The sequence below is a fragment of the Pelmatolapia mariae genome, linkage group LG13 (genome assembly GCF_036321145.2).
Source record: "Pelmatolapia mariae isolate MD_Pm_ZW linkage group LG13, Pm_UMD_F_2, whole genome shotgun sequence".
NCBI classification, from domain to species: Eukaryota; Metazoa; Chordata; class Actinopteri; order Cichliformes; family Cichlidae; genus Pelmatolapia; species Pelmatolapia mariae.
In genome coordinates, this window is record NC_086238.1 from 16,930,039 (window position 1) to 16,944,411 (window position 14,373).

General features: G+C 40.9%; 1 protein-coding gene across 2 annotated transcripts in view; it reads right to left on the minus strand.

The window, feature by feature from the left end:
* Positions 1-14,225, minus strand: part of arid4b (AT-rich interaction domain 4B) — a 36,129-nt gene extending 21,904 nt beyond the window's left edge. The window contains exons 1-3 of one of the 2 annotated variants that reach the window (XM_063492301.1): positions 14,040-14,225; positions 11,690-11,738; positions 1,255-1,365 (exon numbers count right to left, since the gene is read on the minus strand). In XM_063492301.1, coding sequence (XP_063348371.1) covers positions 1,255-1,365; positions 11,690-11,695 — 117 coding nt within the window. In that variant the 5' untranslated portion in view covers positions 11,696-11,738; positions 14,040-14,225. The remainder of the gene's footprint in view (positions 1-1,254; positions 1,366-11,689; positions 11,739-14,039) is intronic. The other variant, XM_063492302.1, reaches the window with a different exon arrangement.
* Positions 14,226-14,373: the final 148 nt, after the last annotated feature.

Consider the following 14,373-nt stretch of genomic DNA (forward strand, 5'->3'; position numbering starts at 1 on the left):
AGACTTATATATATATACACTCAGCATTAGTCCTAACTGAACGCGTGTGCTTCGCTTCTGCAGTGATTGATACTAACATGGTGCTAATCGGTGTCTTACGTGTTCTCTAGCGCAGCTTAGTCTTAACCACGTGTTTGTTTTTTTCCTCCACTAAGCCTTAAAAATCACTCAAAAGACACCGGCGCTGTACGCTGCAAACATCGACTTTGTTAAACAAGCAGACAGAGATTAATGAACCAAAGAGCTACGAAGAAATTCATTACAGCGGAATATTCAGACTCACAACAACCACGGAATAATTGCCATGTTTCAACATTTGTGTAACCGAGCTCCACATTCACATTGCAGCTACCCGGGAAAAAACAAAAAACAACAAACCCTACTCTCATCTAATTAGTATGGTAATTAATTTATGAGCTGAGACTGTCCTATTAGATTCATTTCAGCCGGCATCATTTAAACTAAGAACATTGCATGGTCTATTTTGTCATGGTGTTTGTCCCCCGTCTATGAGACAAAAAGAGGACGCTATTTGATGAGTTCAGCTGGTGTGCTGGAATAGCAGAGCATCTCTGCTCTTTTGTCTCTACAGGGGGAACTACAGTGCACTGACACAGTGAAAAAGCCAGCATCCAGTCTTTGTTCCTCCCACACACTCCAGCAGAATGAGAGACAAGCGATCTGTCTCTATTGTATTATCCAGATGCTCCAGCCCCACTGGGAAATGAGATACCGTATTACGTGTATCATGCAAAGCCTTCATCAGGAGGGCTGAAAACCAATGGGGATGCGGCAATCGCTCTCGTGGCCGTGACAAAGCAGGGAAGCTCTGGGTGAGAGGTGCGCTCGAGGATGCAACGGGTACTGGGTGATCTCGCATCGGCCTCTGACTGACGGCGTAAACCAGGTGGCGGGCCTCCAGCGTGCGAGCAGCACAGCTGGATTTCTGGCAACACTGGAAATAAGAAACTAATCCTGGTTTGACTGTGGCAGACTCTATTATCTAATAGAAGGATCTTTATCCAATTATCCCAGGCTAACCCAGGCTCTGAAGGAACGTTTTGGACAACGTGTCCGTGTCCAAACCAACGGCTCTGGATGCACAATAAAGCAGTGCTGTGTGATCTTGATTGTAGCCGCTTCACACAAAGACAAGAGCACCCCCCCGGCCCTGCTGCTATCCACTTCATACACAACACAGACAGATAATTAAATATTAATGTTGGATCATAAGCACTTTGAAATATGACTTACCTTGGCCTTGACTAGCCTCTTGGCAGTCTTAATCTTGGCTTCGCAGAAAGCCCCTCGGTACTTGGCGCTCACATCCGTCCCTACTGTCAGGTAGGGGGGCTCCTCCAGAGTCTGAAGAAATAAAAAAATGACACAGAGTTCAAACCCTTTTTATACAATACAACTTAATGACACAGGTGTATTCACAAAGCTAAAGCAGGAGGATGTACACATACAGGCATAACAGAGTCCAGGGCAACGATGCAAAACCCACCCGGCTCAGTGATTCATCCATGGAAAACACATACCATCTGCTCTGGGTTTTGGAAAACAAGCCTCTGAGGGAGCAACCAAAAAGGCCACTTCACTACAGCTTTGATGACTACAAAGAAGAAGCTATCCGAAACACATAGCACCATCTTGTGTCATCATTGGTTCAACACCCCCCTCCCCAGCTTCCTCCAAGAACAGATTTGCAGAGGGTAGAGTACACAGAGAAAGCAGACCTTCTGTCTATAGATGGGGGCAGATGATGTTTGTGGTTCATACAGTGTGAAGATGAATTTACTGAGGTTGCTTCACTTAGACTGGAGGAAAAAAGCCCAGCCTAACAGTGGTATATTTAGACATCTTTCTAGAATAAGAACCAAAGTGGGCCACACTTCCTGCTACTCCTAAAAGCAAGGAAAGCAGCTCAAACACATGTAGCACTTCTGCAGTACACTGAAAAAGAAGAAGACCTCTCATCTTGTCTGAATGAAATCAGTGAATGAGCGCCAGATGGAATGGATGCTCAAAAAGTAACAAGAACAATCAATTTCAAATGAAGTTATTCACAGCAGGAAGTTGGTTCTGCTCATTACTCATTACCATATAAAACCATTTCCCTTGCAAATTGTACCTGTTCAATTTCACACAACAAGATGATAACTTGTAAGACTTGGTGAGATGCACACCTCTCCTTTTTTTTCCTTTTACCCCGACATTTTCATTTTCCACGCTTTAAGAGATTCAAACCACATAATTTGTGGGGGCTGTTCATAACAGTTGTTCATTGTTCCCACGAGGAGAGCAAAGAGTGCACAGGTTGTCATTCCAGCTAAAACTACACCAGCGGTTAGCTGTACTTGAAGCAGTGAAGAGGAACTAATTGCTAACGCCAGCTGCATGCAGTCCACCATGGCACATACTTGTGTCATGACCGAACCACTTTTTCAGGCCTGATATGCTCCAAAGTCCTAATCCTGTCAGGATGCTTGGTAATTTGTGAGCTTTACAAATCTCAATCCTAATTAGAACCTTAGCTTATTGCAACCTATCAAGCTCAGGAATGCCTAAAATGACCTGCTGCCTTTGAGTAAAACCCTGGAGTGACATGGAAATGGGGAAAAAAACTAAACTCAGAGGACTTCCGCATTGATGGAGTGCACAGAAGAAGCGAGCACAGCGGCTTTGGGAGAAGCAGCTGCTACTTCAACGTTCTGCAGGTGCACGGCGCCTTGTACTGTTGGCTGCATATCGCCTTTGAAACGTGTGTGATTTGTTTAAGCAAAAACAAGTGACAGACTGACAACTTCCTGCTACCATTTCACACAAACTAGGCAGAACAGTGAAGACATTATAAAAACAGAAAACACTCATACTGCTCTAACTATCAGTAATTAGTGGTCAAACATGTAACTGCCTGCACTGTAATGGGTTTTTATTGCTATTAGATGTAGGTCTGCATTAGAATTGCCTGTAGAGCTATCTTCAGGACATGGTGTTAATTAGTTTGTGCTGTAAAGTTAAAATCCTCCTTTTTCTTCTTTCGGCTGCTGCCTTTAGGGGTTGTCACAGCGGATCATCTGCCCCCATCCCACACTAACCCTCTGCATGTCCTCATTCACTACATCTACTACATCTTTTTCTCGTGCCTGGGAGCTCCATCTTCCACATCTTTTGTCCAAAATATCCACTATCCTCCTCTGCACATTTCCAAAGCATCTCAACCTTGCCTGCCTAACTTTGTCTTCAAACCACTCAAACTGAGTTAAACACTGAAAAGATTATTTTCACTTCAGTATACAAATGGATGGATATATGGTCCCCAAAATCCCCCCAGAATTCTCCAACCCAATCTACCATGAGGGGTTAGAAACAGTATATGTGAGCGGTGTCAAACATGCAGCCCGCAGGCCAGTGTGGGCCTGCCACAGGGTCTAATCTGGCCCACTTGTAGTGTAAAATTTACAGTCATAGCTTTAATATCTTAACTTTACTACACAGGCTCGCATTACAAATTATTTCTTGATTTCAGCCTGACAGATATGATTTTTTTAAAATCCAATACCGATATTTGGAGATACACAAAACATTAAACAGATTTCCCCGTTTATACTCTTGATTGTCGTGTCTGTGGGGTTCAAACCCCATGTGCTGCCTACAGGAAATCTGCAGGCTGCCCTCTAGTGGACAAACTATGCAACATCAGTACTTGTAACATCGTAGAGTGTTTCTTCAGTCTCTTTTAAAAAAAACTTGATTTACCAACCGCTATAAATGCAGAACAATTGACAAATAGCTAAATAATAAAGCTGATAATATCGGCCTGCCAATAAATCGGTCCTAATAAGATGTGTTATTGAAACTGCACTTTTTCTAACATTCTAATTCTGAATGTTTACATCTTTACTTGAAAAAAAAACAGGTTTTTACACAATCGTTTCACTCTTGCAGCTCATTTTAGCCATATGTGGCCTATTAGCTAAAGTGAGTATGACATCCCTTGTATACCGTATATAAATAGTATGCTAATATGTAACAACAGAAGGTGATATTTCAAATAATCATCAGAAATAATCACTCTCCTGGAAACTTACAAAAATAACTGAAGCTTGCAGCTTAGCAAATTTGCATCTTTTATGTTAAATGCTGGTAAGCTTTTTATAGTCAACCCAGAACAGGCGGCCTCGTCTCCACACTCTCTGGGATTCTGACAGATGGGATTCGGGGCCAGAGTCCAGCGCCCTCCAGCCTCTCAACCTCTCCGATAAACACCTCATAAGTCTGTAGCAGTCTGGCCTGAGCACCAGCTGCCCTAGCCAACTACGGGTTTACATGATGCAGCAGCCATTTCCACTGTCTCACCAACTCTCTTGTCAGTCACGGCTGTGCCACAAAGCTGCACTGCTACAGTCTTCAGTCCACTGTTCATCCTCCTCTTTCATACTATTACAGGTCTCCTTTTGTCCTCTACGCACTAACCCACTTCCTTTCTTCTTCTTTTTTTTTTTTTTTTTTAAAAAAAAGGAGAAGTCATACTAGGGGACTCGGAGAGGGCAGTTTGGGTTATCTCAACAGCTGCGCTAGCCAAACATGCACAACCTAACCAGACAGGGCTAACAACACACTACTGAGGCCTGAATTACATTTGTCATGCTCACATTCCAACACAAACAGAGGACAGTTTGTTGTTTCCACCGATAATGCCCTGCCGCCCTGCACTGAACCACAACTATGAAAAGAAAACTCTATTCCTCGGATTAGATTGCTATTTGGCCTACAGCTGTCTGGAGAAAAAACACTGACTACTTTTATTTATTTTATTTTCATTGCTTCTGCCAGTGCTGAATGATCTTGTGTTGTTTCCCCCGCTCAGAAGATCAACCAGTCAAGATGACTAAACTCAAAGAGGTGGAATTCCTATGCCTTTGGGACGTGAAACATCCTCTCGCCAACTCGTAACAACATCATGCACCTAATGAGAGCGGCTCTCTCCCAAGATTCTGTCATAAAAAAGAAAAAAAAAAAGGACTGAACAGTATTTATGATAAGCCTTAAGCGCCACTTCAGCCACTACATGCAGAAAGTCAGCATGATGATAGCAGCAGCACTACAATCAAGACCAGCTCTCTGGCTATTCACCTAGCGCTACTGATGTGGAAAATACTCTCCAGGCACATGTGCTTGATTAAACACATACAAATGTGAGTTGGCATGGGGTGACAAAACGCACCTGCGGCTACCTTTCATAGAAATACGCACCAACTCCTCCAAAAGCTGCACTCTGGCTTCGAGAGGGAAAATAATGATGTCCAAGTTGTAATTATTAGTATGCTCTACTTGGCTATCAGTCAAACATGCACACCCAGGATAATAGCCTTATGTGTAATCATGCCTTAAAAGCTTTTTTCCCTTCACAATGAGCCATCTAAAAGAAATACCAGAGGTGAAGGTGCACCACTGTTACTGGTCATAAAGTACTTCTGTCTCGGATAGAGTACGAGTGCTTCACTGATTACTGATCATCCAAAAACCTATTCGATGTTTAAGCTCTTCTGGTCGGAAAACAAAAGATATCGGTACATTAAGACAGAGCTTTGAAATCATCGCTGCTTTAACCAAAAATAAAGCAGACTGGAGTGACACTGACAGCAGCAGAATGAGATCAGTTTCTGCTCAATAAAGACTCGGGTCATGAAAAATTTAACAGCCGGCTCCATGGTTGAAAATAAGCTGCTGCTTATGGCGCATTTCTTAGAGAGCCTTAGTGACTATAGCATTTTCATTCTACAACTCAGTAAAAAAATAAAATAAAATAAAAACCCTACAGCTATCAAAAGGTTAAAGCTCCAGTACTGATGGTATGGTGGGGAGGTCATGCATACATAGGGCCTCACTTTATAGGGACACTGGTAAGTCTCCAGGGATTTCTTAAAAGCCCACAGACTCTGGACACATGCAGTCTTCTGTATATCATTCTCTACCATTAAAGCCAGTCCAGCCATCCCATTCAAGAATATGCTTCCACTTTCTGTCATATTCTCAAGTTCATTTATGCTGAATAAAAAGAAGTTAGCAACAATGATGTGCTTAGAGAAAAACTTTGTAATCTAGCTGTATTCTACATGTTGTCATAGATTTCTACAGCCCATGATTGCTTGCATTTCCAGAAAAGCTACATCAGGGCAACTAATGAACTTTTTTTTAAAAAAAAAACCAACTCCAAGTTTGATTCTTCTCATGGAAAAGCAACCCAGAGATATGGAAAGGTGGGTCAGTGTAGCACTATACCAACCACACTGCATACTGTGCAGCACAGACTGAACAGCAGACCTGTGTAGGTACGTTTAGTTCATCAGTGCAGACACTGCAGCAGATGAAAAAGAGGAAGAGGACCCAGGAAGTTTCCTTTCCACTTCCAACACGGAGAGCGTAAGGTAGCCTATAACAGCAGAAGCATGGTTAATCTTGCTCTCACAAAGCCATGAATGATTTATTTGTTTAAAACAAAATAATGCCCAAATACTGCCAGACAATAGAAGGTTAGCTAGTATTAAGTTTAGAAAGATATTATTCATTTAAAAAGGGTGCACCAGTGACTCCGTGTCATTTATTCTTCTTTAGCACAAATTCAGTCACACAACTTCGAAATACAACAAGACACATCGCATGACAGATTATTTCTGCACCAAAAAAAAAAAATCACCAACTGTGAAATTCTGGGCTGATATTAATTTTTTAAAAAGCAATTTGGCCAAAAGATGATACCAGTGTTTTTGTTATGTAATTCCCTTTTGTGCCAAGACAACAGAGAAATAAAATAAAAAAAATTGACAAATAACAATGCTTTTTAAAGTCTTTCAGCTCTTTGACTCACTGTCTTTGAACACTTAGCTAGCCACAAATTGCAACAAAAGAAATAAAGATCATAACAAAAAAAAGTTGCAAATTAAACACTATTACACACAGATATTTGCAATTATTTGAGCTGATTAAACTTGCAGTCAAATATATATGGGTGATTAACTTATAATTGACAATGCAATATATTGCATTATCTTATTATGCGTAATCTAATTAAAAAAGATATACGAGTTAAATTTACATTTTTAATGATACTAACTCAAGGAGCATTCTCCTGAACAATCATTGGCATACAGTACACTTTCCTGACATGACTTAATTTCCAAGAATCACATTATTTGTCTCTTGTCTTTCCTGTAGCTAACAAGGCCTTCTCCTCATCATCGCCATCTTTAGGTCAAAGCATCTGGGCTTTTGTCATTTTAATATGTTTTTATTCTCTTTTAGGGTTGAGCTGCAACTGTTAACTTAGCTAATGTAGCAGCCTACTGTTACCAGTAACCATTCTAAACACATATAAAAATAACAGGTTGTTTTGTTATTTGAACAATGCAGCTACACTGTGTGGTTGAGAGAACAGAAGAGCAGATACTGTGTGATGAAAATCTCACAGTGATGTGACTAAAAATCATTTAGGTCCCATCCAAACCGAATTTAAGACAATTCATATCATTTGAAAGGTCTTGAAAAATATAATAGAGTGTATTGTCAATCAAACAGTTTATAGATGCCCACACTTTCCTCTAAGAAGAGCTCTAATTAGGCACTTTAAGTGAAAACACCTGTGCCAGCTGTGCGTGCGTGTGGGCGACGCTTTAAGACTCCAAATCCACAACAAATTCAAACTATGAAACACTAATACTGATTAACCTAGCAAAGATATTGTCACTACTTTCTAATTTACTTACATACTTTTATATATTATATATTTAAAACATGACTTATGTAGAGCTGTTCTCATTGAAATACAGTATCAGAATATTAAAAACCACTGTTAATTAGCCGAACTCTGATGATGTGAACCCAGATCAGATTTAAAATTGAAACAATAGCAAGCTGCTTGCTGTTCAGATCTCAGAGTCTCTTTCTTTTTTCACTTCACACCATCACAGAAACTCACACACTTTGTATTTGTGAGATATAAAAAAATTAATAAATAAAGAAACTGTTGCCATTTCCCAGAGGACTGTGAATCAATACTGTGCATGTGTGAAATGTAAAATGACACACATGCTAGTTTGAATGTGGTTTGATTTATTTTAGGTTACAACACAATGCACTGTAATGTTGGGAAAATAAGCCGTATTACACTGAGCTGCTGTATAGGATGACATAAAACACAAATGTCTCAGTCTATTAAGATTACTGGCACATAAAAAATCTATTATATTTATCCAAGAGAATTACAATGCTTTAATGACTGTAGCATATCTGAAATATTATAAACAATAGTTTTACACCCAGTATACTGTACTGTGGTGCTCACAGGCCAAACAAAGGAACATGCAAGAGGCACGCAGGAAAGAATTAAGCTCCCTCCCAGCCTAGCTCACACGTACAATAATCCTGCTGTGAATCACCTCTTTGTCCAAACCAGAGTCGCCACAATTCCAGTGACTGGTGCTTCAGCAGGAGTTGCCTTGGCAATGCCATGGCAGCTCTGAACTAGAAAAAAAATTGCAATCTTAATACTTTTTGTTTACGCACACACTCCCCCACATTTAGGGCATTCACCATATTCACGCTTCCTGTGCGATCAGCAGCAGTTTAATCTACTTCGAGAATTTCAGTGCTTTTGAATTTAGTTTTTTTTTTTTTTTAATATTTTTTTTAAAAAAATTAAATAAGTCTTTATCAGACACCCTTTTTCTAATAAAGCATATGGACAGACCCTTGATGATAAAACACTGATCAACAGGTACAATTCAACATCAGATTAACAGACTGGAAAACTTTTCTTCTCGACTAAAACTGTACAGTTTACAGCTCTATGAATAAACTTGTCTACATACTAGCAAAAGTACGCCTCACAAAGTATTAACTGAAAATCTTCCAGCAATGTTGAATGAAAGTTACACCGATATTGAGTTACAAATCAATCTACGTGAGTGTAAATGTAAAAAGGGATAATCAGTATAATTGGTTACATTCACAGCTACTTGTGCTATTATTTTTTTAAGTGTTGCTACCGAGACCAGGACCCAAATGAAGTAATATAAACAGTTAAGTGAATGTCACTTAAAAATACAACGTTGAAATTTAAGTACAGCTAAAAATCATGAGTGAACAGGCTGACTTTACTTTTACTTTATGCATTTTTTAAACATATAAAAATGTAACTACTGTATTTTTTACAAAGAATGATTATATTGTTTGTATCCAGATCTATGTAATACTAACCAAAAGTGAACCATAGCTTTTAAATGTGATCATGAGGTGTACTTTTGCCTGTTCAAAGCACATTAGACAACCTACTGTACCTGACCTCCTGAGTTCATCTTCTCAAATGCAAAAATAAGAACCAAATGACTGCACTGCATACAGTTTACAGCCACAGAAATAACTAATTTCACTGTAACAGCAAAGTCTGCATACTCACTGCTTTGACACAACAGAGCAACTCTGGACTAGAACTGCAGTTCAAGTTTATAAATGACAGATTTAAAAGGGGATGGTCAAACTTAAGATGGCGGAAGCCGAGCTCTCCTGATATTCCTATAGTGTAACTCAAAAACATCTTTCATCAGACCTCCCCTGCCTCATTCTTACACACCCAGCACCTCCAGTTTGCAAGCCATGCTTTTTTTATTATTATTGATTTTCCAGTTTTATGACCATGTAATAAAAACACTGACAAAGTTGTTTTGAAAAATATGGAAAACTTCCTCTTTATAAGATCAAACTGTGACGAAAATAAAGTCAGAAAAGTACTTTTCCTGTAGTATTATTTTGTCATAAAGAATATATAGAAAATCAACGTTTTCACTGTTGTGTGAGTTTAAGCTTTACACATTTACACTCACACACAATCAAACCCTTTTGTTGTTATTAACAAAAGCGACGAATGTCCTTAATATTACTGACTGTGGTTGAACTTAGAGTGGTCCGCTGGTATTGATACTACTACATAAAAGCAGAAGCTTAATGTATTCCACTTCTTTTATAACAAATTTATTAAGGATTTAAACAAACATCCAACGCTTCTAACTTCTTATAATGGGTCTAATGTTTACAGCATTTCATCTTACACACTGTATTACAGCAGTGTGTGTGTGTGTGCGCGCAGCTGGTGAAGAAAGCCTGCAGACCATGAGCCTAAGTGACATATAACGCTAAGTGAACATAATGAAAAGTTGTCCTACTTACAGAGCAATTTACAGTTTAGGCATTGAGCAGATGCTCATACACACAGCGGTAAAATGAGTGAGCACTCCTCTAGCATCAATAGAGCCACACAAACTCAGAGCGCTGTGAAAACAACAAATGCTACAACATTAAAAAGAAAATGTCAGTGTGGGAACATCACTGCTTTCAGCTGACGCGTGGATGTGAACATTTAAGCATAATAATCATCTACTAGAGGCCTACTGCAGCCCAAGTGGAAACAACAATAACTGCAAAATGGTCACGGTTACTAATAGCACCATGTTTCGTGAGTTTTTATATGTTTAGCTTTATTCAAAGAGACGTCGGGGAAATTAAGCAGCAAAAGGCCAGCCTAACATGCGAGTCAGGGCGGTATCTGCTAAAGCCACGTTTTTCCTCAGTGTGCATCTCGGCTTATTGAAGTGCATTTCCAGTATCGGCAATCAAAACTCCTCTCGCTTTCTGCCACACAAATAGGTCATTATATAATCGCAGACCACCTAGTAGCTTAAGTCAGCGTTACCACTAGGACAACCAACAGAAAGAGTTTGGATGTAGACAAACATATCAAAGTGGCATCTATCTTTGTATCCCCCTGCTCTTTCTGCTTGCACTTTAATAACTGGATAATTTGGCTGAAGGTGACATGTTTATTAGTGGGTGGCGGTTTAGTCTGATTAACCACAATAAGCATAACAAAGTAGCAAATCATTACCAGAGCTGCTTGTAATGTGGCCACTATCAACTCTCTGATCACAAAGGCTGGCAACTTCTTGTTCTACTTCGTTTATGTTCCTCACACATCACTGTTAACTTACATGAGCCAAAAAACTAAAACAAACAAAAACAAAAAACTCATGTGCGTTATACTAATTGCTCTGCAGGTTACGAGGCAGAATAATGGCTCACGTGGCAGCAAATGATAAGTTAAGACACTGCCTGCAGTCATAACTGCAGCTATAACACGAGAATAAATAGCTCAAATCACTGAGAGAGACAGCTGTGTCTTTTTCAGGCTAAATAAGGCTGAAGAAAACAATGTCATGACCAAGTTTTTCTTAAATCTCATCATGAAGTTCACAAGCCACACCTTTGGTATAAATTTAGAGCCACATACACATACATCACTTCACATCCATGCCCTCTGGTCTTATAATTCAATGCCAACACATAACAAAGCACAACATTAATATTACAATTCTCAATTTGCATTTGCAAAGCAAGCTGAAGACACTAGAAACTCAACATCGGGGACATCAAACAATTGTATTAGTCTGGCCTTTATCCAGGACACTGTGTTTACATTTACATTTAATAGGAAGATCCAACAGTTTAATTCCTCTGGTTAAGTCGTGTTTACATAAGAGCTGAATGAAACTGAGCTGCAGAAGTAGTAGAGCTAATGGGAGCTTCCCCGTGCTGCTGAGCACATGCAAGATAAAAAAAAAATGAATGAACATACCTTCATCTCTCTATGAGTCCTCTAGGTGACCAGTTTAACGGATCCCAAGCTGGAAAAAAAAGGTAGGAGAAGCTGTTAGAAATTTCAGAGAGTGCCAACTTGTGTCTGTCACAACAAGACACGATTATGTTATGATGACATCACTTCTTCTGCTACACTGCTGGATGCAATGAAGAAAAAGCTGGGCGGTAGATGCTCACTTTAAAAGGCTTGGGGAAAAAAACATCGACGACTGCACACGAGACATCTTTCTTTTCTTTACATCCTGCAACACATCTGCTCGAGAAAGAGACAGACAAGGGTGTGTGTACGGGAGCTTTCCAGCCCAATAATATGTGTTGCAAAGTACACCGTGGCAGGCTGATCGCTCATTCGCAGAGCCTTTAAAGCCGTTTATGTAATGCCCAGCGCACACTGTTGTAAGTCAGTCAGTCAGCGCTAGTCAGCCAGACTTGGCTTGTGACTAAGAACGGCGAGCACAAACAAAGTAACTAGTCGCTACTCGAAGCAAAGGCTTCCTCTGTGTGTGTGTGTCTGTCTGTGTGCACAGATGGATCATATTGTAGCTGTTTAATGGAGTGATGGACAGTGTTAACAGCCGCACGGCGCTCGTTTCTCCGAGTACACGGCAGCGTGGTGTGCCTGCTGTCTGCACTGCACTGACTATACCAACGCTACAGCAGAGGATGACGCCATTTCTGTAGCTGACAGTAAGCTAGAAAAGGAGAACAGTTGAGCAGGCAAACACTGGGAAAATCCAGGGAACCGCGGTCGCAATTCACCTGCCCGTGTCACGGCCATTTCTCTCATCGGAGACCGGGATATCGCTGTGTTTTTTGTTACAGGAAAACTGCACGGAGACCATCCATTTTCGTTTTCGCTTCTCTCTCTCCCTCGGTGTCGGTGCACTGCTCTCTGCGGAGAGTGCGCTCGACAGCAATAAATAAATAAATAAAATAAATATATATAAATGTAGAGAGAGGGAGCGAGATAATAACACAGCAGCCAGACCCCAAAAACCTTTACAGATATGTCATATCACCGCCCTGGTAGTACAAAACACGTCAAGTTGAGCCCCCCCGAAAAACGAAAAAAAGTGAAGCTCGGCCGTGCAGACCGATTGGAAGTCACTTTCTGAACGGAATGCTCTACTGTGGCATTTCGCTGAACGTTCACGGAACAGCGATGAGTGGAGATTTGCTCCTGACAAAGAAACAAGTCGACGAAACGGTTCGCAACAAGGTCAAGCTCGAAGAAGACTTGCAACGCAGCAACATCGCGTTAATCCCCCCCCACAATCACCACCACCAACACACAATTTTATTGTTGTAACACAAGCCAAGGTCGCAGTCCTCCCTTGGTTTAGTTCACGGAGGATACAATGTCATCCGCCCCAGACAATTTGCTAGACCGAGCCGATGCGAGTGAGTGGACTGACCACCACCGCTAGCACCATTCCCAACAACGTTAACACACTCGTACAAGCTTCGATACTCGGTAGTCTTTTCTCCTGTCCTAAAAGCTGCTACGGTGATTAACTAGAGCGTCGAGCTCATTTAAACCTCTCCACTAGTGATTCACGTCCAAGCAGTTTGTTACTTAACATATGTAACATAATAATAATCACAAAAAATACTAGTCAAGCACCCACCACACTGAGAATAACAAGTCATCACTAGCAGTAGGAGGGGAAATATGGATAACCTTTGAGCTGATTTTTATCCCCACAACTGATCAAATGGGCGAGTTCCTTGATACACGGTAGCTCCAACCTACATTGGACAAGTCAGTCGTGAGGAGCCAGACGTTACTGGTGGCACAAAAGGAAAGCCTGACAATGCATTTTACCTCCGTTTAACTACATCGTCCGCCCGCTGCTCGACAGATCTCGTCACGCTAATAAAAACTCACCGATTGTTTCGGGTAATAACACTTTTTTTGTTTAAATGGCTATTCGCAAGCACCGTGACAGGCGCTACTCGACGACAGCCTCCCCGAGGATTCCTCCGCTCAACAACACAACACTCCGGAGCCTGTCCAGCACACTTGAAACTATTCAGCCACGGAGTAGCATAACCTTTCACTGCGCTCATCCGCCTAATTTGGCTGGCTACGGCTTAACTTTGTTATCGAACTGAACAAGTTTTTTTCCTTTTCTTTTTTTTTTAATCTGCAGGTTTCTACTGCCCTGTCGCCAAATTCATTCATTCCTCTAAACCACCCTCCCTAAACACAACACAGCATTAGTTAACAAGTTAGCTAACGTCAAGGTTGGCTTGATAGCAGCAGGGAAGCAAGCTAGTAAAATGTTCTAAATAGCGACGGCTCTGCCGAACAAAAGCAGGCTTACCTATGCTGTCAAGTTGAAAAACACCTCTGGTTTTCGACGAAAGTGGATTAGTAATCCATAGGAACATTTATGAGAAAAATACGACAGATTTAAACGTCGTCCGTTGGCCACCGATTGATGTTGGATGCGGATGGGTAAAAGTCGTTTTCGCAGAGCTGCTGTTTGCCTTGTTGAGTAGCTCCTCTAGCCTAGCTCTTTCTGCGATCCTTCCCCCTCCTCCTGAGAATGATTGACGGGTATATTAATCCCGCCTTTTCAAAAATAAACCCCTCCAATTGGATGGCAGCGACAAAGAAAACGCCTTAGTAACACACGATTGGTCAACCGTGGAGAA